The following is a 22,720-nucleotide window of genomic DNA, read 5'->3' on the forward strand; positions in this document are numbered from 1 at the left end:
GTCTGATTTATCAGTCACTATCGACCATACTGTACATCACTGGGACTTTGTAAATACAATTTGCTCGTTCTTGGATTGAAACAAGTTTTTCAACTGGAAGATCAACATAAAACAGTGTCTGCTGGGAAAGTCTGTACATTGGTAGACACAGTTAAATTGAGTGAATCTACTGCAAATGTATCTACCTTCACTGTGGTTTTGTTTTGCAGTAGGGGAAAATGATGTTTTCGAGTGTTTCAAGTTTGCAGCTGAAACAATTCCGTAGTACAGTAGAATCATAAAACATAATATTTACAGTGTTATGATTTCGGAGTAAGAGGTCACCTCGAAAATAAAACCACCGCAAGCCCTACAAAACTTACAATAGTCAGATTTAAGTCTTCCTCCCGGCCCAATTTTCCTGCCATCCTGCATAATCTTTAGAAGATGAACATCTTCTTCATATGGAGAATCTTTTAAAATTTGAAGATTTAGCGAGAGAGATAATCATTTAGAAAATTGAGAGACCCAAGGAGCCAAGGTAGTGTGACTAAAGCATGTATGAATCAGTGCATCTGTAGAGTATAAACCCCCCTCCCGGCCCAGCCTGTTCTCCCGTCTCCCCGTGACAAATCCGCGGGCGATGAAGGGATCAGCGTCGGTTTGTGCGGCTCATGGATTATAGATGGGGGAAGTGATGCACACGAGGGACCGTCGGGCGGTTCTTTAAGACGTTTCTCAGCTATTCTTTTCAGACATGATTGAAGGTTAGAACTGCATAAGGACTGTTTGGCTCTCCTTTAAGATTTCTTAGTTACTTAGAGATGTGTGGGGAAAGCTTGGTTGCTGAGAGTCCCAGATCATTTCTCTCTTCATGAAGATTTTGTTTTCTTACTTTCTTTTCTTGACTTTTTCTCTTTCTTTCTTGATCAAAACTGCTACATGGTAATTCATGCTACAAAACTGCTACATGATAAGACATGTTATTGTTACAAAACTGCTACACAGGAAGACATGTTACAAAACTACTACATGATAAGACATGCTATAAAACTGCTACATGATAAGACATGCTATAAAACTGCTACATGATAAGACATGCTATAAAACTGCTACATGATAAGACATGCTATAAAACTGCTACATGATAAGACATGCTATAAAACTGCTACATGATAAGACATGCTATAAAACTGCTACATGATAAGACATGTTACAAAACTGCAGCATAGTAAGACATGTTACAAAACTGTTACATAATAAGACATATCATAAAATTGCTATTTTGGGGTAGTACTTCTGTACCAGTATCTACAACAGAAGGATGAGAATAAATCCCTGGCCGCTGAGTTGGCAGGACAGGAGTTCTACTCACTTTGCATGTTAACGATCTCGTGCACGGCTTCTTCATGTCGGGTAACCAGACGCCGCAGTGCTTGTTGGGGTCGTACTCTCGGTCTGCGCAGGGAACAAACACAGGAAATAGTGTTAACAGTGTCATTGTGAACATGATAATCATAATGCTCACTTGAGCGTTCTTCAGTGTTGGTACATGTAGATGTAATTTTGAATCAAAATTAAACAACAAATTGCCAACACCAAAATTGGACTTGCTCATTCCTTGACAAAGATTGGAGCTGATCAGTCAAAACTTGGGTAAGTCCAATTTCTGTGTTGATTCATAATAATCATAATACAGTTAAAGTAAACTGCACAATCAATAAACATTTCACTCCAAATTTTTGAACTTCAGGCCCTGTCTAAGTACAAATTTTGATGTGACCCATCAGGCCTTTATCACTTCGGTATCTGACCCTAATAAGATCAATCCAAAAAGAAACTGTAGTGTGAGACCATAGTAAGACCTGATTCAATACAAACTGCAGTATGTGACCTTTACAAAGACTTGTCCAAACATGAACTTTGGTGTGAGGCCACCTGGGACCTGTCCAAACAAGAACTTTGGTGTGAGACTGCTCCGAACACAAACTGTAGTGTGAGACCTGTCCAAACACAGACTGTTGACACGACAAACACTTCAGTAAAATCACCCAAAGTTTGTTGTTCCCAAAATAACACCTGGTCCGGAGGACAGGAAGCACACCTGCCTTACCTGTCGTGCACACCTGTCCTGAACAATGGTCACTTTAAACTCAAGTTCCCAAAGTCAGTGGTACCATGTTAGAACCCTTCGTTTGAACTTAATATTAAAACACTGAAGTTTCACTAGTCATTATTTACTGCATGGGTCCTTCCATACTGGATTACAATTATTTCATATTATCATTTGCAGGTGAAATATCTGACTCAACAAATTTGTAAAGCTTTCAAATTTCTTCTATATCCTTGTTTATTAATCAATTACTGTACTATCTAATGGCAACAACGCTACCAATTAGAGGAGTAATTTTTGGACTGGTATTGTTTGTTCAGTGACACAAAGATTAATGTGCGACAACTTGATAAATCATCTGTTGGTCTGTCTAAAATGTGATAATTTGTATATCATATTTCATACTCATGCTATATACTGTACTCTAAGTCATTCATGCACAGCTTTGTTTGAAATAAAAAAATTAAAAGGCTTTTTAAAAATCAAGTTTTCTCATAACACAATGTTTGTTACTACAAACAAACAAGCGAGCATCACGGACCTTTCAGAGGTATTTTTCTCTCCTTGTCGAAGCTACTTTTGGAAGAGGAGGAGGAGGAAGTGGATTTTTTGCTATTGCTGGATTTCTTGGCGGCGGCGGCGGACTTCTTGAGCGCGGTGAGGTCGGCGGAGCGGTCCAGCGCCACCACCGGCACCAGGTGGTTCAGCTTCATGCCGCCCGACTTGGCGTTCCGGCCGGCGGGGACAGACGGGCGGGGGTTGCCATGGTGAGGTGAGGTCAGGCCTGGCGGGCGTCCCGTGGGGATCATGGTCGCGGAACGCATGGACGACGTGTCCGAGTCTTTACCGCCATGTCGGTGTTCTGCGGAAACACAAGAGGAAAAAAGTCTTAAATCCATGTTATAAAAAGGTAGGTAAGGATAGTCCCCTAGCCTTTTTGAAGCCGTAGGGTTGTTATCCACTATGTATGGTCTGTCACCTTCCTCCTTGCCCTGAGGAAAAAATATTCTTAAAGCCAGCATTGAACAGCTCATATTTTACTTATTTAGACGGGAGAAAAAAGGTTTTATAACATTTTAACCTGAGCATGGAGCATCTTATACATTCCCTTAAATCACTTATTTACTAACAGTCTTAAACTTAGCTTTGTACATCTTATATGTGAGTCTTTGTTGCCTTGCTGGTGTTCTGAGGAAAACATAACAGGAAAAAACAGTTCATAACAATCTTAAACCCGGTCATTACTTATGTGAACCTTCACCATCATGTTGGACATCTTATATCTTATAGATGACTTATTTATTCATATGTCAGTCTTCACTGCCATGATGTCAGTGTTTGTGGAAAACACGACAGGAAAAACATTAGATAAGAGTCTTCAACCCAACAACGAACATCTTAGACATTCCCTTATCTCAACTCTTCAGCCACTGAATCTCCTTATGGTGTGATCTGGAAGAAAACTTAAGAAGTCAGCTGCGAAACAGATAAGGAACTCCATCTACGTCTCATCTTAAACTGGTCATAACAAGAGCAGACGTATGGCACAGGTTCTAGTCCACAAGCAGAGCTGGTAACTGCTGGGCTAGCTACATACTCAGACACTATCACTATCAGACACTATTCTGTGTGTAGTTTTTTCTAACCTCAACACTCATAATACATGTAAATAAAGCTGGCCTAAATACAGTACTTGGCAAATACAGATCTACAGATAACAGAAGAGTTCACTCCTACACACAACCCTTCCCTGCCTCCTCCACCTGCGGACGGCTACATGCATCCCTGAGCATTCACAAGGTCAGGGCAAAGGTCAAGCCTAGGGAAGCCACAGAGGTCATACCAAGGTCATCAACAGTCCCATCTCAGCGGGGATCTGCTATGAGGTCACAGACAAAAGGCGTTCCCACTAAAGTCCACCAACCCCACTTAACATAAAGCAGTTGTATACACTCTGAGAGGAAGATGCCTTCCTATAGGTTTATACCTTTGGCACATCAGACACGTTATATCCTTTCTGATAAATTTTGTTTAGAGGAAGGAAACGCCCTATCTGCTATAAACTACTCAGCACTCAGAAATAACCTTTAACCTATAAACTACTCAGCACTCAGAAATAACCTTTAACTCCACGTCACAGGTGATATCTACTGGCTAGTTGGGCGGCCCTGGCTATATGGTCTCTTCCACCCAAACCAGTAACATCAAAAGGAAAGAAAACAAAACAGGCACATTTCTTTGAACAACAGTATGTATGACAGCGTTACAAGTAATACATGTAGCTACTGGTTACCCCTGGCTGTATCTATGTTCTGTTTTAGCCAAGCCAATTGAATACAACAAAACAGATACATATTTAAACGACATGCATGTACAACAGCATAAATGTTAGATTGCAACTCCAGGTGCTGTACCACCTGTACGTGCAGTAAGGCTGATGAATGGCAGCACACCCCTGGCTGTCAGATCTGTATGTTTACACCATCCTGCATAAGGACTGATCAGTACTCTGTATCTGTCTCAACATAAATCTATATAGACACCAGCTCGGCAGGCTGGCAACAACTGGCTATAGTATATGATATTACATCAACTTGATCAAGCGTCTGGCTGTACCAAAGTGCTGCTACAGGCTGTACTACATCAAGTACCTTGCTGTACCAAAGTCCTGTATACTACATCTGTTGCCCTACAGAGATGTATCTGTATCTGCCTCAACAGAAATCTATAACACACCAGCTTGCAATTGGAAGGCTGGCATCAAATGGCTATTTGATATCACATCAACTTGATCAAGTACCTTGCTGTACCAAAGTGCTGTATACTACAGGGGTTCATCTAAATCAGGGAAGAGGGGTGCTGCGCCCTCTTGTTTCAGCCCAGTGTCCCCTTGTTGAATTCAGATTTTAGCTTGATATCCAGCATACAGCCTTCACTCAGCAATAGATTCTTCCATGAATACATAGAATTCGCTCCTTGCCTGTGTGTGCTCCCCCTTATTCAATTTTCCTAGAAAAAACCCTGATACTACTAGTATTCAGATAAACAGAACCATAGATAAACAGTACCTGCTACTCTACAGGGGTGTTTCTGTGTTTGTAACAACTTCAATCACTCCATACTGTATAACACACCAGCTTGGCCGACAGGCAACCACTGACTGTTACATCAGGCATCTTGTCATATCAAAGTGGTTTATCTTATTCAACTGTGACACAAACAGAACCATATATACCTGTTCCCCTACAGGGCAGTGTCTGTATCAACATCAATCACACTTTGGTATAAAACACCAAAAAAGGCAGGCAACAAAAGGCTCTAGTACTGTAAATGCAGAAATGTTCGCGGTGGTTTTATATTCGCGTTTTTAGCGGTAAACTCTTCAGCGAGAACTTAAAACCACCGAGAAACTTTTTGCCCATCCATGACCGTAGCGCTACTATTGTTTCAAACGAGAACTTAAAACCACCGCAAACACTCCATTTTCTCCCTACCGTGAAATAAAAAAACATGCAAAGTTAAATGCATTTACAGTATTACAACATCGACCACCTTGTTCTGACTCAGTGCTGTACATGTATATCATTCAGCTGTAATACAGCTGCAAACTGCAAAACTCTGGAATTCCCTCCCAGCCCACTGCTTTCCCCCTGAATACAACCTACAAACCTTCAAAACAAACACACACCGCTGTCTCTCACCTATGCCACATTAGTTTAATTAGTTCAATGCTGAGAAGTGGGCTCTTACGACCTTGCATTGAGCGAGATCGTTAGAAGAAAAAAAAGACTCAGCCTGCATCCCTACCGGGAAAATCGAAGAACCAACGAATTAACTAGCAATGCAGTGGCCCTGCTGAATGCCTGCTTTATAACCTGTATAATTCCTCTCCCTGTCCCGCCCATGAAAACCGCATCTCCAATTCTCCACATGGGTGACGGAATTTCACAGCCTGCCAAATAACATCAATACCACCTGCAGAAGACCCGCCAGCACTCGAGACCTGATTACCCCAGAAATTAATCAGTAATTAAGCCAGTTAACGATCCCTCTGCACACTAATCAATAAAGATTTAACCACAAAAACAGCAGCGACAGATCGATGTGTCGCTATTGAAGGAAGCTCTTCAAAACGGGCTTTTAGTCAACGTTATTCATCAGAAAATAGACATTTTTTCCAATAACCAGTCGGCATGACGATGCTTTCACAGATTAATCATCAAGACTCAAGTGACATTTCTGCAGATTTTCTGGTTTGGGACATGACAAGCCAAAGGTCACTGACCTGATAACCCTGTACAGGTACTGATAGATTACCGAGGGGACTGTACATTCATCACTTTGGGGAGGGAATATTAATTTCATTGGGGACTGTACATTAATGGTAACTGGCAGCAGACAAAAGGATTTAAGAGTAATTTATCTAACGATCATTATCCAAATTTTTTTATCAATCACCACAATTCTGCAGTTCTACAAGGGACTGTCTGGAAATGTTTTAACGATGTTGACTTTTTCATTATCAGCATTGTTATTTGAATTACTATAATTTGTACTTTTTGTTCTCATTGATGGTTCAATGTATGTATTTTCTTTTATGAATAAAATTTTTTTTTTAAATGTTGTAACAAAATGTGAAATATTTTTATTCCCATCCTTCTCTTCAGTCTAACTCTGAGGACACTTTATGATATTCCCAGTTGACAGCGCAGTCCTGAACAATTTCTAAACCTTTCCCTCAGCCTTCAAACCATCAGAGATTCAATTATAGTCCTGAGCGGACACAGAGGCAGTTTTGGAGGCCATTTCTCCGTGCGATGTCAACACGTAGACCATGGGGTCAAGCTGGCTGAGTTTCTGTCAGTTCCCATCTCCAGATTGGCCTGTTAGCCGGTACAAACAACTGTCTGGTTACAGGCACTCCTGACTCCATGTAACATGCAGCTGATGGTTCTGTAATTATAATTGTATTATGATCAGCAGCAGAGCATTACATAAACAGTTAATCACCAAGTCATAGGAATTACTCAAAATGAGATCATATTCCAGCAGTACTGCTAACCACTTCTGGCAAATGTGACATGTTCACAGGGGTTCATTTAAATCAGGAAAGAGGGGCGCTGCACCCTCTTGTTTCGGCCCAGTGCCCCCTTGTCGAATTCAGATTTTAGCTTAATATCCAGTCTAATGTTTATTGTTTGATTTGGTTTCGTATTGTTTTCTATTATCATTTCAGGTTTGGGAGGACAACTTGTAAAGGTGTTGATACACCTGTTTTGTCCTCCCTTCCACTTGTTTTTGCATGTGGTAAATTCAAATAAAGAAATAAAGAAATACAGCCTTAACTCAGCGATTAATTCTTCCATAAATACATAGAATTCACTCCCTCGCTTGTGTGTGCTCCCTCTTATTATATGTTTCTAGAAAAACCCCTGGAACACATGATTTCATGATTATAATATCCCTCCACAACTGCAAGAGTCCATATAGATTATATTACCTATTTATACAAATTACACAATATTGTCATTACAATACAATAACTGTTTCCATTCAACTTGACAATATATATTCAAGATAAACATGATGACTTTGCAAATTGTAACCATGCCCTTCTATGAATGTCAGAACAAATATTAATCACTTAGTGATAGAAATCATACAAATAACAAAACCATTAGTGACAAATTTTATGAGGCTTATAATGATTTTGCAATCATACACTCTTCTCTAAATAGCAACAAACACAAGCATCCAATCATTTAGTCATCAAAATCACACATGCTTATGATATTCTATCAAAAACCATTATCAATAAATTTGAACACGAAATGAAGGTTATGATTTCATAACGATATCCTTTACAAATAACAGCATCCACTAATGTCTAATCACCAAGGTGGAAATCACACAAAGTGAGACCACCTTCTACGTTAAAGCATTGTCATCAAACCTACTGATACATGAAATTGATGAAATGATCTTGTCGCCACATTCTTATCCGAATTACACCACAAACACTTCATCACCAAGGTTAGAAACCAACACGACAAAAACATTACTGACGTATCCCGGGATATGGATCGCATAATTTTCTAATCATAACGCTCGATGAAAAACATCATATACAACCTGCCAACAGCGGGGACGCGGCTCGTAACTCACGGCGCTCGCTGCCTGCTGCGCGAATAAAACCGGCCGACACGACGATAACAGATCGATAACGATTAACTCTGCAGCGGCCGCGCCATCTAAATATCCCCCGCAAATTATCTCAACTTTCTGTGCGATAAATTACACACAGGACTCACCTTACCTATAAACATCTTCCCGATAGTCTGTCAGATGGAACATGTTTATTTCAGACCGCTTAGCTGCTGGGATTTTACAACATCACTTACATTTGGTTAGGAGAATGATACGTTTCCCTAAGCACATATGATGGAATGCTTACAGGAATTTGATTTGAGAATAATACACATTCAATCTTTACTCAATCACAGAGCAAAAACAAACAGAGAAAATAAATTACCCAAGCAGTAGAAAAGGGAGAGCATCGCATAAACATGCCCTGATTCCTGAGTGGAATTTTCCTCTCCCTCCACCCCACCCACAGCGCTGTGATTCGCCACGGGTCGGTGACAACCCACGTGCACGCTCGCATGTTTACCACTCAGACCCACGCTGCTAACCCAGCATGGTACAATAACCACATAAAACCCTCCCTCTGACAACAAGAGTTCGTAGACCTTACACAGCCGTGAAATACTGTAAATGCATCTAAGTTTGTGGGCATTTAATTTCGCATTAGGGAGAAATCGAGTCTTCACAGTGGTTTTGAAATTCTTGCCCACCTACCGTACAGTATCATGAGACACCTATTATGGTGAATATGCAGCTATATTGGACAATGGTTTCTGACTGGCTGTCCATAAATCCACCATTGTTGACTGTAGCGCTACTGTTGGTTCAGAGGTGAACTTAAAACCACCGCCATGAAATTAAATCCCCGCAAACTTAATATATGTTTACAGTAACTTACAGATTGGCCCACTATCAATACACCCTGATGGGCGGCCAGCTTCACTGTCAAGGTCACGCACAAACTGGGCCGGTCCACCTGTGTCAGAGGGGTGCTCCCCAGGGAGGGAGTGTTACTGTAGGGCCTGGCAGTGACAGATCACTCCCCAGGGTCAGGGGCGGTACACAGGTTACAGTACAGCAAATTCAAAACACCTCACACCTCCAGCAGAGTGGAGATAGAATGTGAGGTGGCATTCATATGTAGGAAACATGTGAAGGGGAAAACAACTGTTACTTTGTGTCATAACTAGTGAGGATTTATAAAAATAAGGGAAAAAATGATAGAAAACAGGAAATATCTGTGCAACTACTTTTTACAAGGTTCCTACATAATAAGCAGAAAATGAAGAAATCATGACTTATCAACTCCATATCAACAGAATTTACTCTAAAGTCTAATCGTGGGAGGTGGAATATGTCAGTTTTCCCAGCAGAAACAGCTTTCCTACCATTTCAGCTTTAACTGTGATGTATCGACCTTTACATAAATCTTCAAGTAAACATTATTGACTCCATAGGATTCCTACCCCTCATCGAAAGTACAAAAGCAACCTCAGAACAAATCGAGATTATCATTATAGAGATGTCAATCCAACCTACATGTACAGGCTACAGGCACCAACAAATTGGTGTAATACCTCCTGGGTAAAAGCCTAGAATACCTAAATTACAAGTCAGGGCAGATTTCGTGTTGTTCCCTGCAGGTGATTAGCCACAGACAGTGGTGTCATCATGGACCAGGTGAGGCTACCTGACTATAACAATAACACCTGGAACAATAGAACCTGTCCGGTGTGTACAGGTGAGGTCACCACACACCTGAGGTCACCTGTCTGACTGACACAACAACCTGCCAGGTGGGTCAGGTGTCCTGAGGCCAACACTGGCCTGCAGTTATAGACATGGCCGGTAGGGGGCCCAACATGTCACCTCATAAGTTTCACTAACCAACACTAGGATATAAACAATGTGGATATAGAAATGCCTGCAGGACTGCATTTCCCCGTTTCACCCAATGGCTCCAATTTCCCAATAATGAAACAACCTACATATCATTGCTTGAGTAACTATTTTTGGCATATCTTATTACCTGGATGTCTAGCCTTCATCAACTAACCTACACATCAATCTATTTTTTGCATCTTACACATTTCTAAGAAGAATTCTTCAAGAGGTTAAGATGAAAACAAAGGGCTGGGAGGAAAACCTGAATCTGAATAAATTCCCTCCCTGAAACTGTGTGCACCAAGGTACAGACTTTCCCCCCAGACTGTGTTTTCATGATGATATTCCAGTTCAGCATAATGATATCTTTTCTATAAGCAAGAACCAACAAATCAAATTGGTGTGGCCTACAGAACAACCTTCAATGCCCCACCCCCCCTCTCTTAGTCTCTACCCCCCTACCTGTTCCCCACCCCCTGACCCATTTACGTCAGCCCCACCCCAGGCCATTAGTCAGGACAAATGAGGTGGATAATTGTAACAAGACTGGAGATGGGGTTTTACCGCTGTCTGTCTGATTCTATGTCACAGGGAAAAGCAGGTTTTATATATAGACTGTCATGACATTTCTCTTTCACATGTACATACTGTATAGAATTATTAGAAGTTAAACTGTATATCATATGCAAGCACTCAATACAGGATAGTAGTACGTTTCATAAAACATATTTTACATACAACACAGAACAACATGTTTATATGTATGAGTCTACATGCATATGACATTCCTCTTTAATATACTGCATAGAGAGGCACACTTGATAAGGTGTTTATCTGTACACTGGATATTAAAGCATCAAATATTAGCTTCATATGCAATACAATGCTGAAATATAGCACACAAAATCATATTTGAAATAAGGATATCAATTCCATTTACTAGATACAGTTAAGAAAGATATGCCTCATCATAGGTTAAACAGCATATAAGTGAATGTATAACATGTGGGTAAAGGATAAATTACACAATGCATAAATAAAGCTATCAATCAATCTATTGTCTACAGATGTAGATAATGAATTATGCCCTGTATTGATCATCTATATCTGTAGACAATAGGTAGATTGATTGATAGCTTTATTTATGCACTGTGTAATTTATTCTATACAGATATAGATTATCAATACAGGGCATAATTCATAATCTAGAAGACATTTCCTCAATATAAAATCAATAATTATAGTTGAATGTTAAATACAGGATCAAAACAAAGCGACTCCGATATCATCATAAGCCTAATAGTAATATTAATAAAAACACCCAAACATTCTAAGATGATGCCCAGAAAATGTAATATTACAAATGTTTACTATCTTTGATTTGATCTGATTTGATTTATTCATTTGGCTTTCTTTCTTTCTTCATATGTATCCAAAATATACAAGTATCTTGTTTGCTTCGTTTCCTAGAATGTAGCCAATTTCTTTTGGGATTATAAGCTGCAATATGAAATTCAAAACGCCAAAAATCACTGCCTATTTTACAATGGATGTTAACAGTCGTTATGAATATCTCTGCCTTGTAGAGCTACAAAACATTTCAAGCGATCTAGTCTTGTAAAACCAGCTCTGCTCTAACACTAAACATCCTGAGTAACTAAATGATCAGTGTTCTCTGTTTACCTGATGTGACTCCGCAAGTTTATTTTCATTTACCCTCGTGTAAACACCAAGCTTCTAGTGTTACCCCAAACGCATTTGTTAAAATGCAGTTTTCACATTTGTTTATGGTGAGTGTAGCCCATTCTTTTGCTGTCAGAAACTACATGATATTGTATGTATCAAAACTTCTTCGTTTTCAATGTATCTTATCAGCAAAGCCTCTGTATAAACTCCAATGTTTTGCAGATATTTTTCTTCTAAAGCTACCATAACATTTTGTCTGCCAGTCCAGTGAAACCTGGCAGCGTCCAAGTGAACACTGTCACCTCTATTTCCTGTATTACTTTCACATGTTTATTTTCTTTTACTACACAAACACTCGAGTGTCTAGCATTACCCTTCACAAACTGGGCACTGCCAAACCTCTACAGCTCTGTTTCAATATGTGTTAAGTACAATCTCATTTATAACATCACAGCTTCTCTTGTAATACTATAAACACATAGCTTCATATCACTGCTAATTCATCAGGACTTGATCATGATATTTATGTCACACCTTCTCACATCCTGTATAATAATAACTAATAACATATCCGTGCTGCTTTCCTCACTCACGGCAAATTTCTGCACCCCAAACCCAATTACCGTAGCCGTGCATATCCACAGTCAGGTCGTTAATAACCCTAACCTGTTTACACACACACAAAGCACGACTTACCTGGCAGAAATCTGCGCAAATTCCAGGGTTGTTCCCCATTATTTACACCAGCTTTCCCCTGATATATCGCCCTTTTGTTTTTCATGCATAAAACATCATCCTCGCATCGATCATAATGTCATAAATCTTGTCTTTAATACCACATAAACAAACCCACAGGCTGGGTGTTATTTACCCCCCCTCACACATGATATACATATACACACCACAGTTTGCCCTAATTTTCCCAACCTGTCAGTTCTCTGTCAGATTTGTTTCTTACGACCATTTGTGGATTTCTGCCTGCCCCTCCTCCTGCCCCCCTCCCCTCCCTCCCGCTGCTGTAATTAATATTATTGCAGGTTTATAACATAACCACCTAGGGGAGGGAGAGTCTCACCATGCCCTGTAGCACCACAACATGCTGTCACTGGGGCCGAGACGGGAGCGCCATCTTTTCTCAAATAGCCGCGCCACTATTTATAGAGCTGGCCGATACTTGTCCCTGTTGTTACAGGACTGGTAATTTATCTCCTGTGAGCTGAGGCCCGGGTAGGGGGGAGGGGCACGGGGCACATCGGGGGAAGGGCGTTATTCACGTGTGTAATGTAAATAACGCCCTGCAGGGGATTATAGCCTGGGTGTTATCACCTCCCCGTAAACTAGTACTCAGAGGAATGTTACTGGAGCGAAATGACAAGTTAGGCCCAATTTATACAGAGTTTTTTCAGATATCTAAAAATCCGCCGACATCTGAGCCTTAGATATCTGGACGCATTTATACACACCGACAGGAAGTACCGCAGGACTCACGCAGCGCGCTGATTGCACTCGTGACCCTATTTAACCTTTAGCGCACGTTTCAAAATGGCGGGAGAACCGCCTGTGTTTTTCGTCATGATGAATATGGTATTCTTTCTTTATCTGACTCGCGTGTGGCTAAACATGAGGCAGCAAGCAAGGGTTGAGCGTAAGAGGCGTTTGAGGTACCGGGGAAGACGACAGCGACCGGTCAGAATTAACGCTGCGTTCCTACTCGCTCCCCTTGTCGTGGCAGAGGGGGGAGGGCCGATCCACCGAACGATCTGGCATCACGAAAGAAGTCCGTCTTCCGTTTGAGAACAAATGGTCCTTGATGCTAAGAAGTTTTCCCGCTTTATCGCCCGCCAAATATGCAAACTAGCGTGAACCCCGACCTCCAGATGTCTACTGCGCGACACCTTCTGTTTAGACGTCCGGCTGGAGCGGTCGGGGACTCCCGCTGAGTTGTCGGGCGAATGCTTCAGAGTGGTCGGCTGAAATTTTCCCGACATCTAAAAAAACCCTCATTAAGACCATAAAATTCCTGTTTAGACACAGAAAAAAGCTGTCGCCTGGCAGATATCTGCAGTCCAGATATCTAGACAAGCTGTGTGTAAATTGGCCCTTAGACAAGCAGCCAATTTGGGCTGTTTAAGGACATGTCGTTGGCACAGCTCGACTGTAAGCCCTCGGCTGGAAATATCGCCACAGCTCATGCGGAGTGTCAGGCGGATCGTGTAGTGTGTTAACAGTTATCCACTTGTAGCCACGGTTAAGAGGTTTTCCCTGGCAAAACAACCCGCGCGGCACCCCTGCCTGCGCTACACACACGTACCGTTACACTAATACCTGGCAGGCCCACATGAATACTAATGATCACGGTGCTCAGGCAGGGACTAACCTGTATGAGCATGGCACTGACGGTCTGTGTGGGAATGTAGGCCTGGGAAAAACTGTCAAAACATTGGATAACAGCTGCTCACATTTAATCCAATAAACACAAAACGTGTCATGCCGGGGATTGAAGGAAACACCTACAAATAAACGATACGAAGGGTAATTGTAATTCACTTGTACGACCTTTAGAATGGCGGCGCTTGATGGGGCAAAGAGAAACCAAAAATCAATAGGACTGTGCAGCGCCGGCCTGGACCTTTGGAACGTGACTTTGATGGAGTCTACTGTAAAACCAGGTTATACACCGTTAGAAACATGTTACAAACAGTGCTATTATATTACTGTTATATTACTGTTGTCTTACTGTTATATTATTGTTATGTATTACTGTTGTTTTACTGTTATATTACTGCTATATTACTGTTATGTTACTGGAATAGATCTTCCTACCTGGATGTTCAGATCTACTAGCTACTCTACTCTTATACCTACTGTAAAACCATGTTATACACCATCAGAAGCATGTACCAAACAGTTCCTACTGTTATATCAGACAAACTGGGTCGTTCTAACCCCCCTGGGACTCAGAGGTCAACCTGAGCGTCTCCTAGCCTCATCTTCTGTCTGTCAGTCAGAAACAAGAAGACCTGCCTGACAAGACATCACCTTTCCTGGAAGTTTATTTATTCATTTAATAATAACCACCAACTTCCAGGAGTTTTAATAAAGGATTTGGGAAACACAACAATTTGTACCATAGTGTCTCAGAAATTCTAAAAATTTCTAGTAATAATATAGCAAGAGAATAAGATGTAAACAAAAGGCTAGAAGGGAAATTTGATAGCCCGTTATCCAAACCTATTTATAGCTCAAGAGTCTCTTCTGTGGTCTATTTGATGATGGGGAGGACTGAAGAGACTCAGCAGCAAGCTATAATAGGTTGTGGAGACCTGGCTAGAAATTTGAACCTAACTACATGTAAGTAACATGTTAAGAGATATGATAGCAGTTCAAAATACCCAGTCTCTAGCATCCAGTAATAGTTGAAGTGAACATAGTTATTACTAACATCTTCACATACAGGCCTGAGGGTTTGTTTACTGGTTCTAGGAACGCATTTAATATAAATACCCAGTCACAATAATAGTTGAAGTGAACATAGTTATTACTAACATCTTCACACACAGGTTTTGTTTTACTGGTTCTAGGAATGCCTTCAATATGGCCAAACCAGAACCAACCTGTTTCAACAAGAAAATATCTGTCTAGCCAAAACCAGAATGTCCTAGTCTCTAACTAAGAAAAGAAAATTAGGCGAAGACAACGTTGGACTTGCAAAACCAGAATTTAATAGAATTTCACTTTTTCATGAAACTGAATATAAAAACCTAGGGTTTGCCAAATGAAAGCAGAATTTCCAACAAAGAGAAAAAAAACATGACGACAGCATTGCATATGAAAAATCAAAATTTACCTTTGAAGAAACTGATAATTAAAGCCTGTAGTTTTCCCAAAGCAAAATTTACCAGTCTCCAATAAAGTAAGTACAAACCCCCCTCCCCTCCCCCCTCTGGGTCGGACCATTTGGCAGGGGTGGCAGGGGTCAGACTTCTGACAGTGAGGAATGATGGCTGGGGGCTCGGAGTGTGACAGGTTAATTACTACAGCCACTAATGACCTACATTGGTCTGGGGGTGGTACATCAATGGTTATAGAGGGGTGTGCTGGTCTGGGGACGGTACACTACTGGTCATGGAGGGGTGCACCAGTCTGGGGGTGGTACACTACTGGTCATGGAGGAGTGCACCAGTCTGGGGACAGTACACTACTGGTCATGGAAGCGTGAATGTCACTGGTCCACACCTGATTCTCTTTATGACTATTGCCCACTTTCGGTTTGCAAAGAAACTACAATTTCACATGGAAGTAGATGCACAGCTAACCTGCTCATGTTACTCACACAAACCTGACATCTAATTTGGTTGTATCTATTCAGAACTAAAAACCATCTGCAGTGTGTTCGTCAAATTCCCTGCAAATCACAGGTGGGGAGTTCAGACATGGTTCTGTACTGGTGACCGACTTAGATTCCTTCTTCTGGCATGTCACCTTACCTTCAGAGCATTTTCAGATCTTTTGTTGTGGACTTTGGGGAAATCCAGTCCTGACATACATCTGTCAGGACCTGTCAATCATTTTACAGGAGCTGTCAATTATTTCACAGAAGCCGTCAATCATTAAACAGGAGCTGTCAATCAATCAGGAGCTGTCAATTTTTAAACCACCCTTCTATCATCTTCTTCTCTGTCAAATCTTAACTTGAAATGTCAAAGAGAGAAAAATACATCTACCTCACGAGGCACTTTATCTCTTACTGTTTGCAATACCTGGTTATGCCTGGCCTGTCAAAAACTAATCATGAAGCAAATGATCAACACACACACCATAATTTTGCTCCCCTTCCTTCACTCACCTATACACATGTAATGATACTAATTATGCTACTTTATGATTATACCATTCACCAGCACAGACGAGGATTTAACGCTGATTACTTTGACAGGTGAACAGCAGGAACAAAGGGACACCTGTGTGTGTCTGACAGGTGGGACAAGGTATCCGACAGGTGTTCATTAAGGTAGGCACAGGTAAGTGTTAAGGTGAGAGACAGGAATAAATTAAGGTAAGTGTTAAGATGACAGACGGATGTGTTAAGGTGACAGGTGTGCATTAAGGTTAGGAAAGGTAAGTGTTAAGGTGAGAGACAGGTAAGCATTAAGGTGACAGGTATAAGTCTGTGGGAAACAGATATGGTTACCTGAGACAGGTGGTCTGTATCTGAAAGTCTGGAGGTGTAAGTGTACTGTAGTATCACAATATTGACTTAGGGTTACCACTGTGAGCTGGTATTACTGTTGCATCAGAGCTGTGTGCCAACAAAGTATAACAGTGCACTCTGAACTGAACCTAACACAGCACCCTGTAACAGAGCACCCTGAACCAAACCTAAACTGGCACCAAGCCAAGAAACAAACAATGGAGAAGATACCACTGCCCTACATCTGTTCTGTCTGTTGTCCCTATTGTTCCCCTCCACTTCTGCCCTGATATACATCTAAAACCAACCCTCCTATTGACTCCCTACTGGGCTAGAAATGCACACAAACAACGCAAGAATGTCTGGGAGAAAGAACAACAACCCAGCAAACAATATTGACACACATTTCCTTTGTTGTCCTATTGTTCCAGCTCAATCCTGCCTGGTACATACACACAGTATTCCCCTCAGTTTCTACATGTGCTACGGTACACTTTTGGGTCTGAACAAACATAAATACAACAGTGCATGTTGAACTTCTAGCAAATCCTCCTTCAGAAATAGAACAATAGAAGACAACGTTGTCCTACATGTGTTGCTCTGTCCCTTTGTTCATCTGTTTCACTTGAATTCTTAGAAATGGCGAGCAGCATTCTGGTTACTCCAGAGTGTTCACTATAATACTAGAGCTATGTAAGCGTGCCACACAGCACACGTTCGACGGCGTCAAAATGTGCACAGGAACACGCTTTGACGGCCGTCCCAGGGTGCCATATGGGGCACCCAGAACGGCTGTTTTCTACGGTCTCCACATTGATATAAGACGCAAACAGTTGACAATACTCGGTCAGAAAATAGCTGAACAATTATATTTTACGATCTTTTGATTTCTATGAAGGACAGAGTGTGGGAAAATACGGAATTTGCGAAGTTCGTGAGAACGTGCGAGCACCGATCTCGGGAGATAGTTCAACTAAAACCCGTTCTGAAATGAAATAAAAACACCCAAACTATCAACTGTTCCGCTTTTTATTATCTTCAGATGTAATACTTATGATCCATTTGGCTGGAGCTGCCAGTAAACCTGCGTAAAACCTACAGGAAACGCCGATCTCGATGCACGGAAAGTCCGCCATGACACATGTGCGATCAGCCGCTTAGACGGAAAGTAGCCACTTATTGCGACACAAACATTACGCCGATTCGGCGTGATTTGTCTGAATACGTATGCCGTGATCGGTCTCTCTTTTTTGCGTGAGGCCGTTACCACGGAGATTTTTGGACACAAGCTTGAAGGCAAATGTTTATACGCTCAGCAGGATGTCTCTAAATTGTGTGTTTTCGCGCAATAAAATATCAAAAGGCATCATGCCGAACTTTCCACAGGCCGTTGCCACCTGTCAGTCAGCACGTCAGGACGTGCTGAGCTGCACGCTGTGACGGAAGTTTTGTCTCTCCTTTTACTACGGCGATTTTCGGGCACAAGCTCAAAGGGAAACGCTCAATGATATATCTATGAATAGATATTTCGCAGTCACTGCGAAATATCTATTCATAGAAATTCGCACAATAAGATATTAAAAGGCATTAACGCCGAACTTTCCACATACCGTCGTCACCTGTCAGTCAGCACGTCAAGACGTGCTGAGCTGCACGCTGTGACGGAAGTTTTGTCTCTCTTTTTTTGGCGTGAGTCCGTTACTATGGCGTGAGTCCGTTATAATGATATATCTATGAATAGATATTTCCCAGTCACTGCGAAATATCTATTCATAGAAATTCGCACAATAAGATATTAAAGGGCATTAACGCCGAACTTTCCGCATATACCGTCGTCACCTGCCAGTCAGCACGTCAAGACGTGCTGAGCTGCACGCTGTGACGGAAGTTTTGTCTCTCTTTTTTTTGGCGTGAGTCCGTTACTATGGCGATTTTCGGGCACAAGCTCGAATGGAAATGCTCAATGATATATCTATGAATAGATATTTCGCACAATAAAATATTAAAAGGCATTAACGCCGAACTTTCCACATACCGTCGTCACGTGCCAGATCAGCACGTCAAGACGTGCAGAGCTGCACGCTGTGACGGAAGTTTTGTCTCTCCTTTTTTTTGGCGTGAGTCCGTTACTGTGGAGATTTTCGGGCACAAGCTCAATAGAGAAATGCTCAATGATATATTTATGAATAATTATTTCGCATAATAAAATATTAAAAGGCATGCACGCCGAACTTTCCACGTGCCGTCGCCACATGTCAGTCAGCACGTCGAGCCGTGCTGAGCTGCACGCTGTGACGGACGGCTCTTAAAAATATTTTTCTCCAATTTTGAGTTAAAAGACACATACTAGGATTCCATATTAATTTCCTTTGTCCTTTGATTTGCGATTGTGGAAAGATAGAAACTTTGTTGGGAGTTATTTTGCTGCTATAAGGAAACATTCAAGTTTTTGTAGAGTTTGTCATATTCTATCGTCGCCACGTGTCAGTCAGCACGTCAAGACGTGCTGAGCTGCTCGCTGTGACGGAAATTGTGGACTGATGGTGAACAGGTAAAGAGTAGCACTGGCTTTTACAATTGTGAGACTTATAGAGATGAAAACTGTCGATTGAATCTTAAAATATTGCTACACAAGGCAATTGGGCAATTCTAGTTTGTAAGCCATGGCAATAACCAGCTAGGCTGTGGGGTCGTGTGGCGTAACGGTGTCCCCGTCGCTCTGTGTCCACACGTACGCGGTGACGGTTTACAAAGAACGATCGATGGCAATTGTATCCCTCAGACAACGAACACAACAATCTTATTTAGAGATGGAATAAAATGCTGTTTTTTAGTATCCATCTTTTCCTCCACTTTATATTATAGTCCACGACTTAACGACTACGTAAGCTGCCCTGTTTTTCATCAACAAATCTCCGTCGCCACGAGTTCACCTGCACGCCATGACACCGTTACGTGGTGCCCAGTGACACGCTGAGACGGTCCAATTTTACAAAAAGAACTTTATTGCACGACAATTGTACATAGTAAAAAGTATGGCAAGAATTCGTAAACATAATACAAAGTAGAAGTATAGAATAAAACTTAAAATCCTAATTAGTAATACAATACAATAAGGACTAGCATACATTTTGATATAGCATCCTAATCACTAATACAATACAATAAGGGCTAGAATACATCTTGATATAGCGTAACAGTTATGAGATCATGAATTGCCGGACGGCGATAGTGTCTGCTGCTGGAAACACTTGCACCAAGCACTTGCTTGCACTAAGTAGCACCCAATGAGACAATCTCGTCATATGCTCTAGAACAGCTCTTCTTAATCCTGCCCCGCAATAAAACACAAGTTGCAGACAGGGTGAAAGACGTTGTGACATTTTAGCTTACCAGGTGAATAAATGGGTTACATTATAATATAGCCTTTTTATTTTGGTCCTTGTGACAGGGTACGTGCTAAGGCATGAGCCTGTAAAATTCCAAGGAATTTATCGGCTAAACATATCGAGTTCCTTCTCAGTCTCATTCACGGAAAGCATACCATTAGTTACGCTTATTCATGATATTTTTCACTGATGAAAAATGGCGGGTTTCATTTCTAAAAGGGGTAGGAGATGAGAGAATCCCTTGAAATGACTAAACTTTTTTTCCGTTTTCTACAGGGGAAATAATGCGGGGTGCTCTGACTGATTTCACGTGTAAGGTTATGGCATGGACTCGTACAGACAACATGGCCTAATCGACGTTCAGCAAAAGAAACTCCCAAATAAACTAGCAGGCTTTGTTGTGAGCTGAGGCAAGTGTGTGAGTGAGCTCATTAGAAAGACAGTCACTTGAAACAATCTTATGAAACTACATTATTCTCTCACAACGTTAGCTGCCTTTCTATTTTTCAGCTCTACGTTTTGTTGATGGTTCTTGTATACACCTATTTCCAAAAGCCGGTAGAACAATGGCGGGCAATCAGTGCACCTATGGTGAAACAATTGTGCCGGGACAACGTTTGTTTAGGTCCAGTTGAACCGGTTGAAATCTACCGAAATACAGTAGATCTATGCTATGATGCAAGGGCATTATACTAGTATATAGAGATGTCCTTGGATGCAGTAAATGATAATAACTTTATTGCAAGTTCATGCCCGAGGCTAATTGCAGACAAACAAGCACATGGAAATACATGGGAATCAGAAATAGTTATCTAGTCTACTGTGAAAGTTCTAAGTTAACTAAGGTTGACTATGGTTGTGGTTGGGTTTGACTTCTTTTTTGAAGGCAGTGGAAAATGAAGAGACCAGTAAACGTCACAGGTTTCTGCGGTTTGACATAAAATACTAAAATGCTACATAGCACTGAGAACTAAGAAATCAGTCGACTTGCTGAAGTCGAAGATTAAACCAAATCAACTTTGGACTGGTGGTGCCCGCTTATTACCCAGACCCCGCCAAACAAAACAAACATGGCAACGGATCAAACAAGGCTAACCGGGTTACGGAAAATAATCGAAACGGTTCAATCATCGAATTGGTTCAGAATGTCTCGGGACCATTCAATCTGCGGATCGTGAACGCTCAAAACCGACTGTCATCGAAACGTTTTTTTGTTTTGTTTGCAGACCACCTTCTTGAGGTAGAGAAGAAAGACATTTGCGGCCAAACCTCCCGTTTCATTTGTTTCGGGGTTCCTATGTCTGGGCTACCATACACAACTAAATGTCGGTCCTAAGCGTTATCAGAGCCCGTAGGTTGCGGTCCCATGCTCGGTGATAAATCATTTTAAACATTGCATGTGTGCGTGTTGAGCCTAGTGTGTATTGCGAAGTGCTGCATGTACATGTGGTGAGTTTCCATGCAACCCGTCATAACGTGTGGATGAGCACATGATGACGGCAGAATATCACAGACGACAAATACTCGAAAAAAAGCTTGAAAATTTCCTTAGCAATCATAGCAACAAAAAAAAGTCGCAACAAGAAAACAAAGTTTCTATCATTTTACAACCATTAATCCAAGCCGGACGAAACTTACCATTCAAAAATACCATCATTGCAACGTGCCGTGGTGAGGTTCCGTATAACCGTCATAGCGTGCGGATCAGCACATGATGACGGCAGAATATGACAAACGACCTATACTATTAAAAAAACTTCACAATTTCCAAATAGCAACAAATAACTTGCAACAAGAAAACAAACTTTCTGTTAGTTTATAATCACTTAACAAAAGACGATTTACCATTAGAAATATCAATATTGTAACGTCCTGCGGTGAGTTTTCGGATAACCCGTCAAAGCGTGTGGATCAGCACACGATAACGGCAGAATATGTATGACAAACGACAAAAAACTTTCTAAAACTTGACAAGTTCCTTATAGCAACAAAATAACTCGCAACAAGAAAGCAAAGTTTTATCATCGCTTATCAGATGACGACTTACCATTCAAAAACATTATCTATGAAACGTGCTACGGTGAGTTTCCAGTGTAACCGTCAAAGCGTGTGGACCAGTACATGATAACGGCGGAATGGCGGAATATAACAAATGACGAAGACGTTAAAAACTTGAAACTTTCCTTATACTACTTGAAAGAAACAATTGCTCGCAAAAAGAAAACAAAGTTTCAACCATTTCATAATCGCTAATGAAAGTTGAAAGGAAAATAACAAGGAATATTTTTTAAAACTAGAAATAGAAGCAAAATACCTGAAAGAATCTTCTTGGGT

At 41.2% G+C, this 22,720-nt stretch overlaps 1 protein-coding gene across 7 annotated transcripts in view; it reads right to left on the reverse strand.

Moving 5' to 3' along the window:
* LOC136434328 (ataxin-7-like protein 1) overlaps window positions 1-22,720 on the reverse strand; it is a 77,588-nt gene that overhangs the window by 16,316 nt on the left and 38,552 nt on the right. For 6 of the 7 annotated variants that reach the window (XM_066427092.1, XM_066427091.1, XM_066427096.1 and 3 more), the window contains 2 exons: window positions 2,634-2,954; window positions 1,355-1,437 (listed from right to left, as the gene is read on the reverse strand). In XM_066427092.1, coding sequence (XP_066283189.1) covers window positions 1,355-1,437; window positions 2,634-2,954 — 404 coding nt within the window. Of the gene's footprint in view, window positions 1-1,354; window positions 1,438-2,633; window positions 2,955-12,881; window positions 12,994-22,720 lie in introns of those variants that run through there. The other variant, XM_066427097.1, reaches the window with a different exon arrangement.

The sequence above is a fragment of the Branchiostoma lanceolatum genome, chromosome 5 (genome assembly GCF_035083965.1).
Source record: "Branchiostoma lanceolatum isolate klBraLanc5 chromosome 5, klBraLanc5.hap2, whole genome shotgun sequence".
Lineage (NCBI taxonomy): Eukaryota > Metazoa > Chordata > Leptocardii > Amphioxiformes > Branchiostomatidae > Branchiostoma > Branchiostoma lanceolatum.